Source organism: Athene noctua, chromosome 1 (assembly GCF_965140245.1).
Source record: "Athene noctua chromosome 1, bAthNoc1.hap1.1, whole genome shotgun sequence".
Lineage (NCBI taxonomy): Eukaryota > Metazoa > Chordata > Aves > Strigiformes > Strigidae > Athene > Athene noctua.
Window position 1 is genome coordinate 172982073 of NC_134037.1, and position 18497 is coordinate 173000569.

General features: G+C 33.7%; 1 protein-coding gene across 8 annotated transcripts in view; it reads left to right on the forward strand.

Annotated features, from left to right (window-relative positions):
- Window positions 1-18497, forward strand: part of DMD (dystrophin) — a 1208865-nt gene that overhangs the window by 481513 nt on the left and 708855 nt on the right. For 6 of the 8 annotated variants that reach the window (XM_074905425.1, XM_074905436.1, XM_074905445.1 and 3 more), the window contains 2 exons: window positions 6380-6541; window positions 16107-16217. In XM_074905425.1, the coding sequence (XP_074761526.1) occupies window positions 6380-6541; window positions 16107-16217 (273 nt within the window). Of the gene's footprint in view, window positions 1-6024; window positions 6252-6379; window positions 6542-16106; window positions 16218-18497 lie in introns of those variants that run through there. The other 2 variants (XM_074905489.1, XM_074905480.1) reach the window with 1 other exon arrangement.

Below are 18497 nucleotides of genomic sequence, written 5' to 3' on the forward strand. Positions count from 1 at the left end.
TCCTCATCTGTTCCGAGCTTAAACTTGAAGAATGGAGAGGAGAAGAGCCTGGTTCCCACTATTAGCTTCCTGGTGGTAGTTCTGGTGCAGTGCAGGCTTTCACGTAGTCCCATATTGCTAGACAGTGTCATAATAGAAAACTGAACATAACTTTCCGTATACTTGCTCTTTTTTATCTCTTGCATCTAACTCATATTTGACAGCCGATACATTCCCTGAAAGAATTCTTCTTGGTATCTGTTGTTTTTTTCATGACTTGGAGGAGAGAACAGGGAATATACAGAGGGTTTCCAGTATGTGAAAACAGTACTTCCAAATACTTTTGCTGTGTGATGGATGAATACTATTTATTCTTCACAAAAATAGGCATTAAATCAAAATTGATGCAGGGGTTAAATGTGGAAAGTACAACACGAAGATGTTGTGTGAAGTTCTGGAGACAACTTGTATGAGTATATAAGCAAAATATATTAGAAATTTATTCACTGTTTTCTGATTTAATTTAAATACAGACAAAAATCAGGGTGCAGGAAGCCCCCTGCCTTTGAAAGCTTGATCTGATATTTAGTAGTCAAATACTAACGGTGAGATCTGTAAGAGCTGTATAGAAACTATTTCAATCACAAGTGACTCAGTCATACCTCTTCTTTACTGTATGTTTCTATGTATGTTCTGAAGTCTCACACGTTTGTTTTCATAGATTCCTGACACTGAATTGTCTGTGCTGTTTGCATAGCCCTGTTGAAAACCAAACAGCATGCACTCTCCTTGCATAAAAATACATTGCAGGCACATAACACTACTTAGCTTGTGTTCAAGGTCACTTCTACTTCAGACAGACTAATAGACTATCCTAATGTGGTTAAGTATTTATTTTTGTTTGAATAATTGTGCAGGTAATTACCGAGGCAATAAATCCATGTGGGCTGAAACTGTTACGTGAAATATTTATTCACTCCTAATAGAGCAACCAAACCACTGCCATATGAATGATGCTGCAAGACAGTACGGCATTGCTACTGAGATAGAGATTCATTTTTAAAGGCAGATAATGGCTTTATGTTTGTATACCTTATCTACTTTAGTTAACAAAGACTGAGTGTGTTTAGTTTGCTTTCGAACATCTGGGGCTGATCGATAAACAACATATACCCGATCTTTACTTTTCAAGGACAGGTTCACTTACAACTCTATATATTGGATCTAAAAAACACTGATGCCTGAAGAACTTCAAGCTAATATTGCAAGTGGCTATCATCCCCTGTAATGTTGAATGTGATTTACATCCTGTCCAGAAAACTTAAAAAATGTCAGCTACCTGTTCTTGAGACTATGCTTACAAAAAACTGCACAAAACATTATTGTTCAGATGGGCTTCACACTGAATTCAATTTTTATTCTTAGGGACTATCTCTTAATTTCTTTTAGGACTCCCCTCAGGATTACCCTTTGTTTCTTTCAAAGAGCACACATTCATCATTTGACACAATATTTCTCGTTTGTTTTACTCTCTTAAGAGGAGAAAGAATTCCTCATTTCCCATCTCCACATGATTGCTTTGAAGGCTGCTCAGAGGGCTGCTTTTACAAGTTCTGAGGCACAATCTGTCTGCAGTGAAAACCTAAAGAGATAAAGAAGTCCTCCTTGGTATAGTTTGCAGTTTTGGAATGCAGTTGATCAAAGATGGATATCACTTTTTGGCTGAAAGGTCAAATATTTGTAGCTACTTACTTTAAAAACACACTGTGAAATTCTACTAAAATTTGCGGAAGAATTAATTCTGCCTTGGAGGGTATTTAAAATTCCTGTGCCCAAAATGAATGCTTTGAATGGTAGAAAAGGTGTTTCTGGTTTAAGTCTAAACACTAATCCACTCTGATTCCAAACAAAAAGCGGAGGTTAACACATTAACGGTTTGATGCAAAACATACAGAGATGTCGTAATACACCTCAGACACAACCATTGTAACACCAAGAATTAGATGAAATTTTGAAGTCATTTAAACAAGAAGGAATTTAAAAGTTTTCTAACTTTTAAACTTTATTCTATGGTATTTCTCAATAATTAGAGGGTATAACTGAGCCAAAAAAAGAGATAACATATTTCTGCCTTTCTTAAGAGACCTTCCTTTCCATGAGCTGTAACTTGTAAGCTAATTAATGAATTTGCTTCTACATTTTAAATAAATACACCCTGTAGTAAAAGTACTATAATTTTTGAAAGGTTTTGTTCTATTTTTCTCTCAGAGCACAACTACTGAGTACTGCCTCAACAGCAAAACTCTACTTGGTTTTAACCATAAAATTCTAACCAATATCTCAGTAACTGCATGTGTGACTAATGTCATTAAATACATGAAACGTATTATTTAAGGCAAAAGTGGCAATATTTATAAATATAGCTTTATAACGTTCAACATCAAAGAATGAGTGATAATCATAAGCAACTGTTTGAGCACCTCCAGCTTTCCTGATATTTGATCACCTCTCAGTGCAGCCTTTCCCTTAATATGGCGTTTTATGTGGATAATATGCAATGTTACCATTTCCTGCATTTACCATTGATCTTTGTTAAATTGTAAACAGATATATGCAATACCCCATATCATAAAAATTAAATGTTATGCTTAATCGTGAAAAAAATAACAAAAAATCTATAAAAACCTGTAGAGACTTTAATTAAAAATTCTGTCCGTAAATAATTTTTCTTTTTTCTTTTGTTCTGAGAGTGCCTAACAGCAGATTTTTTTGCTTGCTTTTATTTTCCTTGACAGCTGTCAACATTTCACTGGCTCAGAAATAATTAAACAGTTAGTTGTTTTCCTGAGATTTCCTATTTAGCAATTAACTGTCAGACACTTCTCTTCAGAGACCAAAGCTTTCAGCTTTATTGACTGTGATCTCATAGCAGAGCTAAAGCTTCCTGTTATGTCCTCAGACCCATTTATACACTGTGATGTTAAACCATCTATTTCTTCCACAGAGGAACAGAAAAACCATAATCTTTCAGAGAAAAATAACAAGCCAAAAACCAAAACACCCCCCTCCCCCCAAAAAAAACCCAAACCCAGAACATCATAAATTAAAATATTTTTATATTATAGATATATATCATTTCAGCTTTCATATGTCTTTTAAAAATATGCATATGTAGATTTTCACATGCACAAGCATATGAGATTTAAGGACAAATTTGAAACTTGGGTTCATAGATGTAAATGTGTAGTATGTCTGCCCCTTTTTGTAATGCCCTCTAATGCTTACCTCCATCAGTAGCTCTCTTTTCTACTGAAAAAGAGGAAGAAGTGTCCTCCATATTGTGGCATTCCTACTGATTGAATTGATAAGGATTCTGCAATGTCAGTGATAGTGTCAGGGACCTACTTAGTGAACAGAGTTAGGTTTTTGAGTCAGCTGTTGTGTACTGGAGAAATATCTTATTACATGAGTGTATTGTACCTTTTATAAGATTGTTGTGAAGACTTTTTTGTTACATTTGTTGTGTGAATTGAACAGGGTCAAGATAGAGGCCTCACTTTAGGTGAGCATGCAGGACTGGGTCTGTTCCCGGTAAGCATTACAGACAAAAAAATTAAAGCAGCACCTATTTATGTCTGAGAAGATCATCGCAACTGTGAAGATGCCATTTCCCAGCATTCAGCTCTGTGGTTCTGTTCCCACTGCCAGAATAATTCCTCTCTTGTACCACTGCATTCTCAGCTTGGTCTGATATCATCTGTTCATTCATCTAAACTGTTCATGGTTTTTGGGAAAGATTTACTTTCACCTCATTTGGAAGACAGAAAATGTCACACAGGTTCTCAGGCTGTAATCACATACTCTGAGGACAATGTAGTGTTTTGTGTTTGCGTGTGTGCGTACTTTGTGTCCATGTAAAGATATAAAAATCATACATATGTTTATCTAACTTCATGTTTGTTTGAAATCCAGCCATAAAAATCCAGTCAGACTCAGGCAAGGATTTGTTGTAATTCTTCCTTAACTTTATCTGCTTTAATACTTGATAAATGAGTTTGGGAATGTTTTAGTTTTTCCAGTTGTACTGTAAAATATGATTTTGATATACATAGTTTCTGCTGATAGCACAGAGATGAAAATTTTTCATTCACCACACATTTATCATACAATTTTAAGACTTTTTGTGGGTTTCCATGAAGCGATAATGACTTCTTTGCAAACATTCACGCTGCTCATGACGCTGGCAGCAAATCTATCTATACTTAAGCAAGTGCCTAGCTGCAAATAGTAGTTAGCATGGGTCAGCATTTAACAAAAGTTCTAAGCTTCAACTATTGTTATAAAAATAGCTTTCCAGAATGACTTAGCACCAAATTTGTGTCCAGTATACTGAATTCTCCAGAAGGTGCAGGTGCTTAATGACTAATAAGAATGGAACTTTCTCAGTGTCTTCTTTTAAATGGTGAGCTTTTCTGAACGTCAGGACACTGCAGCCCTCAGTATGAATGGACTATGCATGTAGGGTAGTCCTACCAGTTATTCAAAGAGATCAGTAAAGGCAGAGAGGTTTTTATCCATGCTTCCAGAGGAGGATGTCCTTACCCTGGACTATAGAAAGCTACTTATCCTGTTTCTGATCTAATGTGTCCTTCAATTACAGTGATGCAAATGAAAAGGTAAAGAGTGACTGTATCTTAACCAGGCTTACAAATTAGTAGTAAGGAGTACCATGGTAAATGGAAGCTGTGGGTTTTAACCCTGCTGCTTTGAACAAAAGTTCTCAACATTGTAATACAAAATCTCAAATCAGATGAAGGTGAAAGTCATTTAGGTAGCAAGCCTTAATACTGTACTGTGAAGTTACACTGTTTTAATGGTTCATTTGGTAGGGTAATAATACCTTAGTGGCTCAGGTCCTTCCATTAACTCTGACAGCGTGGGTCTGATATATAAAGCTGCTCAGTTCCACAGAAGGCTCCTGGAACTAGCAGTGATACAAGATTATCTGATCAGCTGTTTTGAAATAGCACAAAGCAGCTTACAAACACAAATATAGTAAACACTTGTTGGATCCCTCTCCCTTATCTAAGTCAAAAGCTAGCAAGAATGCTCACAAGTAATAATCTTTTTCATTTGTTAAATGTAAAGCTCTATAAGAATTTGAGCTCTGTGAAGAAGGTACAGATATATCAAACATTCTCACTGAACTGCTTAGAGTTATTTTCAAGACAAGAGTTTTGTAATAGGTATGAAATCGAATTAAAGTGTAGCAGGCTCACCAAAGAGAAAAAGTGTGATTTGACTTGAAAAATGGCAGGACATCTAACAATGTTATTTAAAGAGTGCTTGCTTTCTGCCTCCTCCTTTGATTCATGTCAAAGAAAGTTAGTCACTTTATTCTGTGGTCAGCAGTATGACTGGACTTGTACAGTGAAAAATCTCTATTGAGATTGTTGGTAATTATTATGTGCTGTGTGTAAAGCAGAAACTCTGGTAGTCAGAAGCTGTAGCCTAAGTAAGATATGAATCTGCAGGTGGACACAGTGACAGATGGAAGAAACATATTAAACTGTTACCAAATAATAGTTAAAGGTAACCCATTTCTGTTGTGTAAATATGCATGTGCTTTAAGGACAGCTTGGAAGGAGAATTTATTGCTCAGATTTGTAAACCATAAGGTGAGCACCTTTAAAAGGAAAGCATCCTTCTCAAAAAAAGGATTGTGTAAAAGGTGATGGTAGGTAATCCACTGTGGCACTGCTGGTGGAGTAGAAGCAAGAGTCAGCTTTCTAGGCTAAAGGAGACTATGGTTAGGATGATAATAGATTGGGCACGTCCAAAGACAAGACAAGATAAGGATCTATTTCTTCTTTTTTCCAGAGTAGGCAGTGCCTCTGTTCCAGCCAGCTATTTATACTTCATATAAGAGAGCTCCTTCTCAAGCGAGTCTTTATCCCTCTCACTTACTGAAGTGGATTGTCTCGGATGGGATTGTGATGGCAGTAACCCTGTTCTCAGTAAACAAAATCTCTTGAATTATATAATAAGATCAGGAGAACCACTATGCCTCAGAATTAAAGACTGGACTGTCAGGATGGTTTTCTTATGCAGCTTTTCCAGCTTCCACTCTATAGAAATCTTCAATGCATGCATTGGTTTTTCAGGGTCCTGCGTTTTTTAGAAGTTGACCATGCAATCTGGGGTTATGTTTGTTTCTTACTAAAAAGAACTCAATGGCTGGAAAAAAGATACGCAACTTATCATACAAAAAGGTGGATAAGCATAACTCAGGAGTACTATTTTTGATTCTTAGCTGGCAGGTTTTGAAAAAAAAAAGTGGGAAAAAAAATATTAAATGCATTATTACTGTAAATATTAATAACGTTGTCATTGTTTTTAGGCTGTGAGAAGACAAAAGAGTCTTGAACAGAGTATTCAATCTGCCCAGGAGACTGACAAAACCCTCCGCTTAATCCAAGAGTCCCTTGCTGTTATTGACAAACAGCTAACAGCCTACATTGCAGACAGAGTTGATGCAGCACAGGTCCCTCAGGAAGCACAGGTAAGTTATGTACAGGTTGAACTGGTGTGCTTACTGGTTTTCTCAATCAACTGAAGAGTGTTTGGATGTCCCCCAGCCTCATATTAATAGCAGGGATTTGCCACATGATTAGTATGAAAGTGCAATTTTAGGTAGATTTTAGGTAAATTTTAGGTAGAATTACTTTGAGTAGTTCAAGATAACCTTCTAGTAAGTCATATTTTCCTTCTGATTTATATTATATACCTGTCCAGAAGATGTAAAGAACTGTAAATGTCATGGAAGTCTGTGCAGTAATTTTGAAATGACAAAGATAAACCATGTGACTCTTTAAAATCCAGTTCCCATCCTAGAAAGAAGATATTCATCATCTTCACTGCTCTTAGATGGCTCTTTTACAAAGTTGATTAAGTGGCCTAGGGATCGTTACTAAATTATTGAAACATATACAACATTGTTAATTATTTCATGATGTGTACATAGATGTACTCATATTTCAGTTTTTACAGGTCTTGTAAGTTTAACAGAAACAGCTTTTCCCATTTTTTAGAAAAGGTTTATTGAGCCTTTGAAATAAAAATATAAATCTAATTTTCATTTTTATTCTTTTATTCTTTCTCTGTAATGTCTGCTTTACTGCAACATTAAAATGGTAAGAATGCAAATTAAGTAAAAGCAAATATCTCTGGTTTAAAATTATTAATAGTTTACAATATTATGTACAGCAACTTTTATGTAAATTCCACCTGAATTCAGGAAGTCAGATTACAAAAGTAAACAAAGAAAAAAAGGCTACAGGGAAATTGAAAACTAATGCTTTATAATGATTTTATAAGAGGCATTCAATTGTATTTTTTCTGGCATGCCTGGAAGTTTGAAATCATTCTAAAAAATTAGTGTCTTGTATGAAGTAGCTTAGATGATCTTAAACACATTCAGAGCTGAATATATGTAGCCCTGAAAATCATGTTTCCTCTCCTTTAAAAATAAAGGTACCCATGTCTTTTGAAATAAAATGTAGATAGATGTACCTTTCAGTTGCTTTTCTAATGTGTGTGTGTTTGTAGGTACATGCACATATTTTTATATATAAAATATATAACTTTCTATTTTCCATCTTTTTCTATAATAAGGTCATATTTGCATTCAGTGTTATTTTGAAACGGATTATAATTTATTTGCTTCTAACTTACATCAGTATGAGAATAGGATCAAATTCAAATGAATTATTGTTTCAGTTAGAATCCTAAACTATGTTAGCTATCAGTTGACTCCTGTATTTTCTCCTTCCTTTAAATATGAATAGTGTAAACAATTTTTAGTGAAATAGGATCCAAATCAGCATTTGTTAAAGATGTATCAGTTTAGTTTCTCATCTTCTAATTATAAAACTTCAATATATAAAGAAAAATTTACTATAAGACTGTGCGCTTTTTTCTGGCGTATTTGGACCCTTACACTGTATCAATTTTCAGTGGTGCTTCATATATCCCACAGATGCATCTGGTTTATGTGCATCCTCTGGTACAATAATGGCAATGATTACAGGCTGTGTAAAAGGAAATAATTCAGAACTTCAGCAAATGAAGCATCACAAAATCCAGCCAACCTTAATTAGCACAATTTCATGGGAAAATACCAGCTTAGTACTTTTGCAGAACTTGTTTTTTTCTTGAGTTTTTATTGTCTGTTGTCAAGTTCACCTGATTATACTATATCCATTGTGGGAAAACCAGCATAGAGGCTGCTGAGTGTTTTCCTTTCATGTTTTTATTTTAAGATGCCAGTGGGACCTAATGAAAAAACCTTAATTAAGAACTGAACCGATTTAATGCAAATATTGAAGTTCTCTGAAGTTCAGTCATGAAGTTCTTTAAAACCTGTTGAGAGAAAGGGAATAAACAGTCAATTTTATGCTGATAAATATACTGAGTCATTCCTTTAGTGAATGGCAATGCCAATCGGTGGCAAAAGAGACACATACTGAATGGCCACATCTTCTGTGGAGCTTCTGCTGGCACAGCTCTTTTGCAGAGCTGAAAACAGTTCATTCGTATAAGATACCCTACAAAAGTGTCTGCATGGCTGGAATCGGAATCTTTCAGTGAATGATGTTGGTTTCTGGGCAGGGGTCAGTGTATCCATGCTGAGGGATTTAGCAAACTGTTCAACAGTATGTGTTGTATTTCTAAAAGAACATATGGGAGAATCTATAATCGGAAAGCTGTTGAGGGTTTGGGAGCTCTGTGTGTTTGCTTCAAAAATTCAAACCATTTCAGAGCATTGATAGGAGGAATAACCTCTGGTTCAGTTAATCGGAAATTTATCTGAAAAAAACAAACCTTACCTTTTAAGTACAATGATCAATTTAGTTTATTCAGAAAGTTGACAGAAAAAAAAGAAAAAAAAAAAAAAGGAAGTTAAGTATGTGCTGTTCAACTTCGCCTTTGAATCATTTTTTGAATGTAAATTTTGTGTGCTTCTTACTCCACCATGTGGCACTGCAAATTTAATGCTAGAGAGCCGCTGCCACCCAACTCATTTTCAGCACAAGATGCTGTATTCAGACAAAGCAATCTAACAGCAACTGCACAGATAAGTCAGTTCAGGTTCCTCAAGGTGTGATGATGAAAAAAGCTGAAATAAGGTAAGGTCTAAAACAATATTCCAGAAGGAAAGTTTATTCGTTTGTATGCTTGATCTCATGATTCCAACTCTCTTTAATTTCTCTAAATTGACCAAGAAAATACAGGAAATTAAGTCATTGTCACAAGAATTTGCCAGTTGCTGACTTTTTTTTCACGTACTTTTTAACTGACAGAAAGAAAATAAATCCATACAATGTTAAATTTATATGACAGAATATTTTTCAGAAAATTTTTTGTACCTTTGTTATTAAATGGTAAAAATAGGAGAGAGAATCTCCACTTTGTACTTCTTTTTAGGGGGTGTTTATATTATGGGACAGAAAATACACTTATTTCACTTTTCATCTGCCTGTGACAAATAATTTGTTGTGCTCCCTGTAGACTTACATAAAATGCAATGTGGGGAATAAATGAACAATATTGTGTTTCTGAGAAAAGCAAAAGCAATATACTTTGCCTTTTCAATGAACTCCTTAAATAATTTCAGTTCTGTAGTGATAAGATTACACACCTCACTATTTTCTAAGTAAAAATAGTTATTAATCTGTTTATAAAATGTCGTTGTGCTATGGTCAAAACCAAAGTTAATGTGATGATATAATGGTGGAGTTGTTCAGCTGTGCAATGTGTCACTTGGCAAGAATAATGCCATGCTTCATTGCCTTCAGACTAATATTTTGGGACGAAGAATTCACATTGTCTACTTAGTAAAATGTCTAATGTTAAATGTATTTACACTTACTTTTCCTCTGCTAGAAATTGTGAGAATTATTTTATTCAGCCATGTGTAGATCAGTGGTCAAAGATGGAATGGCTGATAAGCATTATTCAGAAGTGTAAGCCTACATTTTGTTTTATATTGTTTGAGTATCTATGCAGACTTCTGTACTATACAGGTTCTCACACTCTATAACATCTGAACACTGCATTAACTGTTTGAAATGCACAAACTGCATTTGTCACATTTAACTTACTCAGTCTTGCCTTGTCAGTCATGTTTCTCTGATGATATGTTCTTCTCATTTGGACTCTTCAGTTAATCTCTCTTGAAGAGCAGTGTCCAGAACTAAGTATGCTGTTCTTGTTGACACTTACCTGTATGTCATTCCTGCTCAACATCACCTTCTATATGTATTATATGTTTGTCTTCTCTTTTTTCAAATGTGTGACATCACTGTCACATATTCTTTTTGTGCTTTTGAAGATGGGTACTTCAACTTCATTTTTCTGATATTCTGGTAATTTATCCTTGCAAAGTTTTCAAAGATAACCACTAACAGTTCTAAAATTATTTCAGATAAGTTTTTCATGTCTGCTAGAATCTTGATCTTTTCATTTATAAAGATTAACTTACCAGAATGCTCTCTGTTTTATTTTCTCCATACATTAGGCTGAGATCTGACTCCTTAGGGATTAATAGCAATCATGAAAGTAAGCTAAAATTAAGTTAAACTGAGCACCATTCTTGATAGCTGTTAGGCTTGCTAAATAGCATTTAGAGAAATAGAAATCAGAAAACCACGTACACCAAGAAGAGCTGGCAAGCTGTTCTTTGCAATTAAAAAAAGCCAAATCTGCAAATTCATATCTAGGCAGTTTTGGTGTAAATATTATGTGGAGAACTCATTAATTACAAAGATGTTCTAGTATAATTTGAGTTCATAATGAATTAGTTTAAAAAAAAAAAAAACAAACAGAGAACAACTAGACGTACACTGTTTTGCCTGAATCATGTCATATTGTCATCATCTTCTTATGCCCCTGCAGAACTCACAGGGTTGCTGACAGGTCCAGGCCTTTTTATGTAGTAGAACTTTATGAAATACATAGTAGAAAAGTGATGTTCTATACTAAATTTAGACCATGTTTTACTAGAACAAGCAGTGGAAAAAATTTAAGGTAATGTAATTGCCCTTGTCTTCAGATCCAGCCCTCACCGCTGTTAGTTTTATTACTCTGACTATGTAATTTTCAGTTCTTGAGAGTACTAGTATTGACTGATGTATTTTGTTGGAGGATGTGTAATATGGACAGATGAACATGGATGTAGTAGAGGATAGTGTAACTGCTTAGTTTATTTTGCATAGTGTGTTTTGCACAGAATATTCCTTTTAAAAACATCTATGAGAAGGGAGCAGAATATTTATATTCTGGTGTCCTCCAAACCAGGGGAAAAACCTTCTATCTGAGAGAAAAAAAAAAGGTGAGCTGGGATTCCAGTGGGACAGAAAGGACATTACTCCTGGGCGGGGGCATGCAGCCTCCCACTGCAGGAGCACCTGTGAGAGCAGGGGACAGTGCCACAGCCACCTACCATAGATTTTGCCTGTAGCTCAGGATGCTGCTGAAAGTTCCTAGGCATGAAAGAAATCTTGTGAGGAAAGGACCAACCCCCCAGGGTCAGAAAGAGGTATAAAAAGGTCTTTATGTTTACTATGTATAATCCAAGGGATCCAAGTGTCCTCTCTTTAAGAACTATCTGTCTCTAGTTTATCACCTGGTGTTTTCAATAAATCTTTGCTTTAGAATGGAAAGCTTTTCCATGTCTTTCATTAAGCTTCCCATGGAGAAAATAAGATATGTCTCCTTGAGGATTTGGCTAGGTTTTTTTGTTACAGGATAAAAATATACTCTTTGTACAGGAACAAATTTTATAAAACAGGTTTTTAATTAGTAAACAGGAATTTAGTGAGTCATTTTTCCACTATGGACTTGAAAGAGAAATCAGAAGGAAAAAAAGAAAGTGTAGTTCATTCTAGCAACTTTATTCTAACCTAATCCGTTTACAGCCACAGTATTTAATGAACTATAATTTATTATGTTTATTGTATTTTTGTGGCAGTTTATAAATCAAATTGAAACTAGTAAATTGGCCACTCTACAGTGCATGCCCATAGGAAATATTTCACCCATTTGTTGCTCATTCTAAGTTGAAATGACATCAGGGTTCACTGTCCCACCCTGGTATGCGTTAACATATGTATCACTTGTATCTTTCTTCTTCTGGATTTGTCCAGCTTTTGAGAACTTACCAATTTTCTGATTACAGTGGTATAGTCAATATTGACTGCAAAGTAATTCCTCCCTGTGTTACGAATTTCTGGCAACTAATATAGTACAATAAAATGAGGCCTGACAACATGAAATTAAGATGTCTTGGAGGATAATGTGCACTATAATATACATCTCCGGTGGCCTTGCCCCATTCCTGAAGTAACAGAACCAACAGAGTCTTAATCCTGTTTAAGAAGAAGACAACAGAGACAAGAAGTTTCTCCTAGTTCAGGGATGGAAAATTGTCCCTGATCTGCCACGAAGAACCAGTTTCACCAGTATGTTTTCCAGAATATCTTTCAAACTTTTTTTTCAACTTGCTGATACTACAACTGGAACTGTCAATTGTTTTTTTAATATAGTCCCTTCAATGTTACTCATATTACAATCTGTGTTTGCATATTAGATGTGCGCTCCATCTACTCTTGTCTTTTCAGCCATTATTCTATGTATATTATGGTTCTGCATTTTTATCTTTTGTTTATAAATAAATCACTTCCTTTTAATTATATACACAAGGTTGTGGGTTTTAGTTTGATTTTTTTTACCCCCAAAAATACTCTTCTTGTTGTGATTTTACTGAGTATTGCTGACTGGCATTTCTTTGATTTTTGTAAATATGATGACTGATTTTCTAATTATGGTATCGAATATTGATAGGAAGTGACATATAATCAAGCCTTCTAGTTCAATTTTCTGTTTCAAATAATGTTACAGTATTTATTTATATGCCTTATTACCTTTTTTCTAAATACTGTTCTTGAACGATGAGATTGCAGTTAGGTTTGTGACAATTTCCAAATGAGACAAATAGTTATGTTGGTTCTTCTGGCTTTCCTTTCTCTGATTCAAGATAGGAAATTTTTTTCCAAGAACTGGCTACACTGCTAATTCTCTGCTTTTTGCTGTCAATGTAGCAAGACTCTCTGCATTTCACTGTTCATCTTTTTAAAATTAAATTAATTAAGAGAAATAATGTATTGCATGCCCTTGGGACTGAAATCTTTTTGTTCTAGAAATGGTCCCTGTGAGAACAGGCACAATCAGTGCCTTTGGTTTTGTTCATATAATTAGGTTTTATATATATATATATATATATATTCATTTTTCCATTTATATGTGTATATATAAAAATACATTTTTTTTTTCAAATTGATGAACTTCCTGAAAAAATGCCAGTGATGTAAAATGAGAATCCTTAATCTGTAGGGCACAATAATTTATTCACAGTAGTATTTATTAGTCACAAACACTACATTACATTGTGATGTTCTAGAAATTAAAGTAAGGCAGTCTTTACTCTTTATTAAAAGACCAATAGACAGGAACCACTGAGAAAATCAGAGGTCGGAATACTAGAAATAGAAAAAGAAAGGTAGTGCTTTCTTGTGGATGTTTAGAAGAAGTTGATGTAATAAATTAATGAGTCAAAATGGACCAAAAAGTCAAAATGGTCATGTCAAAATTGAATGAAAAAGGGGCATCATAGGCAGGTGTTATAAAATCTATTTTATCTGTTCAGGACTGGTTTGATCTTTCTACCTGTGAGCATCAGTGGTAAATCAAAAAAATATTTTCTTGTTATAATGCTTACTCACTTTTCTTTTAAGCTTTACTCTAATGTGTTTCTTCTCTCTAATTCTGCATTTTGATGTGAGAGTAGATGATGCTTCATCTCTCTCCTGCAGAACAACTTTAAAAAGTAAGATAGAACAGTCTCCATGCAACATCCCCTACAACCTAATTGTTTAAACACTACTCTTATCTGCACTGTGCTGTTCTGACCTATTCAGATAAGAACTGTTCAATTACATGCTTTCCAGAGTGACTCTGAGGCTGAATAAAGTAAACTGGAAAATACAACTAAAAATTGGTTAATTGTTGAGGTGCAGAAGCAAACAGTTGAAATACTGGATGTGTACTGGATAGTACTTTTTTCTAACACAGATTTGCTTCTTCCTTGTATATACAGTTCTGATTTCCAAGACATCAAGAAATGATTTGCCATCAGGAGCTAACTAATGCTGAATGACCACCAACAGTTTGGTCCATGTGCTGCACAAACATGGAAAATAATCCTGTCACAATTCTAGTACACTTCAAGGGGAAATTTTAAACTTAGACAAGGAGAAAATAAATACTCCAAAATAAACTATTAAATAAAAACATTCTCTCCTTGGTTGCATTGTCCTTTTAATGGAATATCTACTTAAAACTAAAATATTATATTTAAAATAATTCTATTACTTGCTTCAAATCCTGCTGGCCACTCAGTAAATAGCCCTGGCAAGAACTCAAAATATGAAAAATAGAAAATGTACAATTATGATAATTTAAAATGAAAATTTTCATCTAAATTGAGAGCTTTCTGTCAGTCATTTTGCTTTTACAAATGCTTTGCTTCAGAAAAATATTTCTCTAAATAGGACTGGATAATTTAGACCCATAAATATATTTTTGCAATTAAATTTAGTAATGACTTAATAGTTTTCTGTATTTTTGTAAGTCCTTTTCTCTTAAAATCTACTTTAATACATCTTTAATATAACTTGTGATAAACTGCTTTCAATGTAGAGTTGTAATATACAAGACTTTATTATGTTATACAAATCATAAACATGGAATGCCCCTATAGACAGCATACAATGTACACAGCTTTGTACTTAATAACCTATGAAAATGGGATTAAAAATACCTACATATTCATTTTTACATATAATCTAACTTTAAAGCATCAAATTGTAATTAAAAAACCTCTTTTCTTCTTTTGCATAATTCTTTGTAGTCTTTTGAGCTACACAGTTTTCATATTTAATAAATGCATATATTTAAACTTACAGCTAGTCTTTAGAGTGTCTGAGAAATGCTTGTATGCAATAGGAGTAAAAAAAGAAAAATAATCTAAAAATACTTTTTCATGCAGAAGTAATGGCCTCAGATAACTTTCCTGGTGGGAACGTATCTTGTCTTTATTTCATAGGGTAATTGTTCTCAGTAGTACTTGTCTAGCAATTCTGTTAATAACAGTTTCTCATTTTCTAACAATTTAAATGTAAAAATATGTGAATCACTCTAAATTATGTTGTATCAATATACTTTATGCAAATTCTTTTCCATTACATTGCACTAGCCAACACTGCTTAAGTTAATTGTTTCTTGTAAGGTTGATTTATGGTGAATCAACAAGGCTGATATTTTTCTTGTGATGATTTGATTGCACACTGTTTTTTTCAGAAAGAGAGATAACCAAGAATGTGTGTTAGAAAATGGATTCAGTTAGTGTATTAATGAAATATATATCATTATACATTTAGCATATCTACAGGTACTGAACATAGATTCTGGTCAGTAATATGCCACAAATTGTATACTGTTTTAGATATAACTCTGTGGGATCAAGATTATCTCTCATGTTATATATATATAGGATATTCAGTTTTCTCTCAGTTCACCTAATGGTAATGTGAAAATAATAATAAATAAAAATTGTGTAGCAAAAAACTTCTTTTTGTATTTTTCTTTCCCATTATTTTTAATTTTCTTACCAATGAAAATAGTTGTTTTTCCTTCAGAAGAAAGAGATCTGTATTATTTTGCCTACAATTTAGTCATCATTTCCTTAGCAAGATTATGTCATTATTGTCACAATGTCAGAGTCATATATGTCTGAGCAGAACAAGAAGGTTTATTATAATTGAGAGAAACTAAACTGAATCATTTATAGGGAGGTGAAAAAGTAATTCTTTGAATAATTTCCTCTAATGATCCAGCATATAGTGTAGTAGTTCTGTTTAATATTTTTCAAAATTAACTGTTCCAAATAATATTAACAACATAAACATTTTCTTCAAACCCTGCTGATTACTGTCTTTATTTTTCAATAGAAAATACAGTCTGAATTAACAAGCCATGAGATCAGTTTGGAAGAAATGAAGAAACGAAACCGGGGTAAAGATGCAGCCAAAAGAGTACTTTCTCAAATTGATGTGGCACAGGTACACAAATTTTATTTCCTCCATTTTTCCTTCTCTCATGCACATAAACAGCAGGAGTAGTACTATTTCTATAGCATGAAGTGTTCTTAAGGTATTTCTTAAGTTTTAGCTGCTCTTTTCTAGCCAGGAGATTAGAATGGATAAAGCATACCACCCTTATCTTCTTACTACTCATTTTTCTATTACAGCCTTCCTATCTAGTTGGTAACAGTTCTACGGTACACAGCACTGATGTAACCAACCGGTGGGGACGCTACATAAGGGGTGTTTTGAATGTGCTATGGTTGCAAGAAATAAAACTACAGCGAGGGTTTTTGGTAGGCCTTTTGAGGTATTCGAAAATATTTACAATTAAAAGTATGTTAAAATATTTGGAAATATTTAGTAGAACTGCATTTGAAAGACAAATGTGTGCTGCACAGTGTATCAATTTAAAATATGAGCTAATGCATTATTTCATCTAGTTTCATAGACATAGAGACACTTGTTTGAAATTGAAGAAGACTTAATCAACACTTGGGTACAATGCACATTTTTACTCATTAATCTATGATGGGTTCTTGACTGTTTTGCTGCTTTTGTTTTTGGCGCTAGTGCCAAAATTGCCAAGGCTACAAAAAAATTTATCATAATTAGGAAAGACAAAGAATTTTGTTATGGTATTAACAGTAAACAAGGCCTTCTTTTTCTTCATCTCTGTCAAATGTTTCTAGGTATCTTGGGTTGAGTTTTATATTTTATTATGGATAACACTATTGGCTTTTTAACAGTTCATTAATTTGAAATTAACAAGTTCAATTTTTTTATAAAATGATTCTTCTTTTTTATAGGACTAGCTTTTCTTTGTTGAGAATATTTATGTTTCCTTATTTTACTTTCTTCCTTCACACTAACTCACCTGATGGTCTCCATGGCAGATGTGATGTTGCCCATATTTCATCAGTGAAACGCAGGCATCAGATGACTTTGTATCTAAATATTTATAAATTCGACAGCATGCAAAGGAGCACTACCCGTTCTTTTTTTTGTGTGTGTGTGCAGATATTTTTTTCTTTAAAAGGCTTTTCCGAATGACCATATGCATAATTTTGAGTTTTGACAAATTGGTGGGGTCATTTTGCATATCTGTTTTGTTCACGTAAAATATAAAAATATATAAAAATAAAATATGAACAAAATAAAAAAATTACATATATAATGTAAATATCAACTATCAAAAAAGGTAAAAGCTGAACCCTTTGTTCCAAATATTTATGGCTATATTTGATTTTAGGTCAGTGAACTCTATGAATTCTTTTCCATCATTGTGCAGTACCTTTAGTGGTAAATCATGTTTCACAATATTTGTCTTCACATACTTTTTTTTACTGAAAAGCATTCTCACTTATAAATAAATACTGCACACATTTCTTTTTTTTCTTCACTAAGTAATATTTCTAATTTGACATTTATTTTAATATTAATTCAGTTACATGGACAGAAAATAAGTAATTGCAATGAGATTGTGAAAAAACTGTTAAGTGACCAAATTTATTCTGATTTTTTTGATTACTGTAGATTTCTGGTTTTTAAATTTAAGGGGAAAAGGACCGTTATCAAAATAAAAATCTATTTCTGCCATAGTGATTTAAGACCTGGTTAGTCCTATGGGCTAAGAATTGTTAAAAGAAAGTGAAATCTTGTCTGAGGAAGGCCTATTTTGGGAAATCCAATAGTAAATTCTTTGTGGAAAGAAATTATACAGCAGACAAATGACATATGTATTTATTGCTTTCATTTGTCTTTTAAGGTAAACACACTTGTCAGAGCAAAAATACACTCAGCTGACTCCCTTCCCTTCCCACATCACTAATTCCTAGTAATATTTTAGCATTATTTAATGTAATAAAATAATAATTTTAAAACGTTAAACCTCTAAAAATATTTATTTACTTGTAGTTTTGCTTTTGAATATGGATCCTTTGCATCTAAAGAAGACATTTTCCTCAAATCAAAAATGAATGATACTGACTTAGTTGTGGGCTTTCATTTTCTCCCATCAGTTGTTACTCTTTATCTAGGCAAGCCAGGTTTGCCTACTGACCGTGTACTTTGAGTATTGCTGTCAGTTCAACTGTTGATGTGAAGTAAATTCAGCTGACTACATGTTTTAAGTATTTAAGAATTCTGATGTTACTTCTCACCAAAGATGCATTTAGCCCAAAACTGTACCTTCAGTAGTAGCCAGAAGACAGTGATGAGGTGCAGTGAGGAGAACATGTAGTGATGCTTCCTACTGAT